This window comes from Rutidosis leptorrhynchoides, chromosome 5 (assembly GCF_046630445.1).
Source record: "Rutidosis leptorrhynchoides isolate AG116_Rl617_1_P2 chromosome 5, CSIRO_AGI_Rlap_v1, whole genome shotgun sequence".
Lineage (NCBI taxonomy): Eukaryota > Viridiplantae > Streptophyta > Magnoliopsida > Asterales > Asteraceae > Rutidosis > Rutidosis leptorrhynchoides.
The window spans coordinates 120,150,671-120,155,030 of NC_092337.1; the positions used below are offsets into that span (position 1 = coordinate 120,150,671).

General features: G+C 38.6%; 2 protein-coding genes across 2 annotated transcripts; one reads left to right on the top strand and one right to left on the bottom strand.

The window, feature by feature from the left end:
* Positions 1–1,734: 1,734 nt before the first annotated feature.
* Positions 1,735–2,702, bottom strand: LOC139848981 (uncharacterized). The gene is made up of 2 exons (XM_071838660.1): positions 2,495–2,702; positions 1,735–2,387 (listed from the first exon to the last, which is right to left on the bottom strand). Exons 1-2 carry the CDS (start codon positions 2,700–2,702, stop codon positions 1,735–1,737), a joined length of 861 nt encoding a protein of 286 aa, XP_071694761.1.
* Positions 2,703–2,767: 65 nt separating this feature from the next.
* On the top strand, positions 2,768–3,781 carry LOC139848982 (uncharacterized). The gene has a single exon (XM_071838661.1). It carries the CDS (start codon positions 2,768–2,770, stop codon positions 3,779–3,781), a length of 1,014 nt encoding a protein of 337 aa, XP_071694762.1.
* Positions 3,782–4,360: the final 579 nt, after the last annotated feature.

A 4,360-nucleotide genomic window follows, 5' to 3' on the forward strand; every position in this document is an offset into this window, starting at 1 on the left:
TTTATTCCATAGTGTCATCCACATGAAAAAGTATGACAATGAGCTAGTATGTCATTATGCTCGTCTTCTGCTACACACATCCGTATGATTTGGTCGGGTCCAATTCGGTAAAGAACTGGATCCTCCCAAATATAATGCTTAACCTGTGAGAAAAAATAATACCTCTTGTTCTTGTTCCAATGTTCCGGTACTTTGTTGATCACAAAGTAATTAACAATATGCATGAACCACGGTACTTGCACAACACTAAACAAACACTCGTCCAGGAAATTTTCCTGGATCGGCTTAGCGAGGTCAAAAGGTGGTGGAGGTATCCTAGACAAATGGTCCGCTACTACATTCTCTACCCGTTTCTTATCCCTTATCTCTAAGTCAAACTCTTGTAGCAACAAAATCCACTTAATTAACCTAGGTTTGGTCTTTTTTTTCTCTAACAAGCGTCTTAAGGCGCTATGGCCCGAGAAAACAACTACTTTAGATCCCCACAAATATGAACTAAACTTATCTAATGCAAATGCCACTGCTAGTAGTTCCTTCTCAGTTGTGGTATAGTTCACTTGGGCGTCCGAAAAGGTCTTACTAACATAGTATATGACTACTGGCTTATTGTCTACCCTTTGTCCTAATACCACCGAGCGACATAGTCACTTGCATCACACATAATCTCAAAGGGTTTGGTCTAATCGGGCAATTGCAAAATATGTGCCTCGGTCAACTTACGCTTAAGGGTACCAAAAGCCTTCTTACATTGGTCATTAAAGTCAAATGATGCATCTTTTAACAATAAATTGCATAACGGTTTAGAGATAATACTAAAGTCTTTAATAAACCTACGATAGAAACCCGCATGACCCAAAAATGATCTCACCCCCTTAACATTGGTCGGTGGTGGCAACGTTGAAATAAGTTGCACCTTAGCCCTATCCACTTCAAATCCCCTTTCCGACACGATGTGACCTAAAACTACCCCTTCCCTTACCATAAAATGACTCTTTTCCCAACTAAGGACAAAGTTAGTCTCGGTACACCGTTTTAATACTTTTCCAACATGTTAAGACATGACTCAAAGGACCTTACCAAAAATTGAAAAATCATTCATAAAAATTTCCAATGACTCGCCTATTAATACCGAGAAAATACTCATCATACATCGTTGAAAAGTAGCGGGTGCATAACGCAAACCAAAACGCATTCGTCTAAAAGCATAAGTTGCATATGGATAAGTAAATGTTGTTTTCTCCTGGTAATTTGGATGGATAGATATTTGGTTGTATCCCGAATACCCGTCCAAGAAACAATACAACTTTTAACCCAACAACTTTTCAATGATTTGGTCAATAAAAGGCAAAGGGAAATGGTCTTTTGAGGTTACAACATTTAATTTTCTATAATCAATACGTACCCTCCAACCCGTCACAGGACGAGTTGTAATCTTCTCTCCTTCCTTTGTTTCGATAACCGTATTCCTGCTTTCTTTGGTACTGTTTGAGTGGGACTCACCCACTCACTATCTAAAATAGGTAAAATGATCCCTGCATCCAACCACTTTAAAACCTCTTTCTTCACAACCTCCTGCATATTCGGGTTTAACCTTCGTTGAGTGTCAAGAGCAGGTTTAACCTCGGGATCTATAACAATACGATGCATATAAACAGAGGGACTTATCCCTTTCAAATCCGCAATCGTCCATCCCACCGCAGCCTTATTATACTTATTAAGCACATCCATTAAAGCCTATTCCTGCAAGCCTGTTATAACCGATGCAATAATAACTGGCAAGGTACCATTAGTACTAAAAAATGCATACTTTAGATGAGATGGCAATGGTTTAAGCTCAAGGGTCGGTGGTGATTCTAATGAAGGCTTTGTGTTCGTATCTATGGACTTAGGTAGTGGTTCATATTTATGAGTCCATGGTGGTAACCTAGAGTCCATTTTACTCGCTATAGCTAACTCAACTGCCTTAACTTCCTCACACTCGGTATCATCCTCATCACCAAGACAAAATACTTCCACTAAATCATTTGTTATCAAATGCGAAGCATGTTTCTCAACTTGTTCATCAATTATATCTACTTGGTAACATTCATGGACACATGGGGCATGCAGAGAATTAAAGATCTTAATCCTCATTTTCCGATTCTCAAATGATATGTCCATGGCACCCGTTCTACAATTTATATGAGCGTTTATTGTGGCCAAGAACGGGCGCCCCAAGATGATGGTGGGTTGGGCATCTTTATTCCTATGTTCTATATCCATTACAATAAAATCAAGCGGGTAATAGAAATCCTCCACTTTCACAATCACATCTTCTAACATTCCCCTAGGCGTTTTAATCGATTGGTCCGCTAGTTGAATTATTATATTGGTTCTTTTCATTAAACCTAATTCAAAACAATCAACTTGACAAAAAGGTGGGATATTAATACTCGCTCATAGGTCCAACAACGCCTTTTTCACATTCACATTACCTACAGTCACTGATATTAACGGGGTCCATGGGTCCTTAAAGTTACGTGGAAGTGTACCGGAACAATCGCACGTAGGTGCTCGGTTAACTCTCCTTTTTGGGGTAACGATGCCCTTTGCTTCCTCTTTTGAGTGCAAAGGTCTTTCAAGAACTTTGCATAGGACGGGACTTGCTTAATAGCATCTAAAAGAGGCAAATTAATTTTCACTTGCTTAAACGTCTCCCACATATCCTCCGATTGTGGTACATTCTTCCCATAAGGGAATTCATTTGGAAACTCTAAGGCCTTGGGAAATGGAACGGTTTTTGGTTCCAAGGCCTTTGCACTTATGGGAAGAAGGGAGTATTAATATCCTACCTTTTTGTCTAGTTGAGCGTTTTGAATTAGGTTTAATGAAAAGAACCGATATAATAATTCAACTAGATAACCAGTCGATTAAAACGCCTAGGGGAATGTTAGAAGATGTGATTGTGAAAGTGGAGGATTTCTATTACCCGGTTGATTTTATTGTAATGGATATAGAACCTAGAAATAGAGATGCCCAACCCTCCATCATCTTGGGATGTCCGTTCTTGGCCACAATAAACGCTCATATAAATTATAGAATGGGTTCCATGAACATATCATTTGGGAACCAGAAAATGAGGATTAACATCTTTAATTCTCTGCATGCTTCATGTCTCCAGGATTATTACCAAGTAGATATAATTGATGAACAAGTTGAGAAATATGTTTCCCATTTGATAACAAATGATTTAGTGGAAGTATTTTGTTTAGGTGATGAGGATGATACCGAGTGTGAGGAAGTTAAGGTAGTTGAGTTGGCTATAGCGAGTACAATGGAGTCTAGGTTACCACCATGGTCTCATAATTATGAACCACTACCCAAGTCCATGGATACAAACACAAAGCCTTCATTAGAATCACCACCGACCCTTGATCTTATACCATTGCCATCTCATTTAAAGTATGCATTTTTGGGTACTAATGACACCTTGCCAGTTATTATTGGATTAGATTTAACAGGTTTGCAGGACCAGGCTTTAATGGATGTGCTTAATAAGTATAAGGATGCGGTGGGATGGACGATTTTGGATTTGAAAGGTATAAGTCCCTCTGTTTGTATGCATCGTATTGTTATAGATCCTGAGGTTAAATCTGCTCATGACACTCAACGAAGGTTAAACCCGAATATGCAAGAGGTTGTGAAGAAAGAGGTTTTAAAGTGGTTGGATGCAGATATCATTTTCCCTATTTCAGATAGTGAGTGGGTGAGTCCCACTCAAACAGTACCAAAGAAAGCATGAATCACGGTTATGGAAACAGAGGAAGGAGAGAAGATTACAAATCGTCCCGTGACGTGTTGGAGGGTATGTATTACTTATACAAAATTAAATGATGCGACCTTCAAAAGACCGTTTCCATTTGCCTTTTATTGACCAAATCATTGAAAAGTTGTCGGGTCAAAAGTTTTATTGTTTCTTGGACGGGTATTCGAGATACGATCAAAAACCTATCCATCCAAATGACCAGGAGAAAACAACTTTTACTTGTCCATATGGAACTTATTCTTTTAGACGAATGCCTTTTTGTTTGTATAATGTACTCGCTACTTTTCAACGATGTATGATGAGTATTTTCTCGGAATTAATAGGCGAGTCATTGGAAATTTTTATGGATGATTTTTAAATTTTTGATAAGTCCTTTGAGTCATGTCTTAACATGTTTAAAAAAGTATTAAAACGGTGTACCGAGAGTAACATTTTCCTTAGTTGGGAAAAGACTTATTTCATGGTAAGGGAAAAAGGTGGTTTTGGGTCACATCGTGTCGGAAAGGGGATTTGAAGTGGATAAGGCTAAGGTGCAACTCATTTTGCTTTTTCTTG

Coding starts and splice junctions, on each gene's coding strand:
- LOC139848981 (XM_071838660.1), bottom strand. CDS start 2,702: ATGTGGGAGACGTTTAAGCAAGTGAAAATTAATTTGCCTCTTTTAGAT. Junction 2,388..2,494: donor TTTAAGGACCCATGGACCCC/GTTAATATCAGT, acceptor GTTTTGAATTAG/GTTTAATGAAAAGAACCAAT.
- LOC139848982 (XM_071838661.1), top strand. CDS start 2,768: ATGGAACGGTTTTTGGTTCCAAGGCCTTTGCACTTATGGGAAGAAGGG.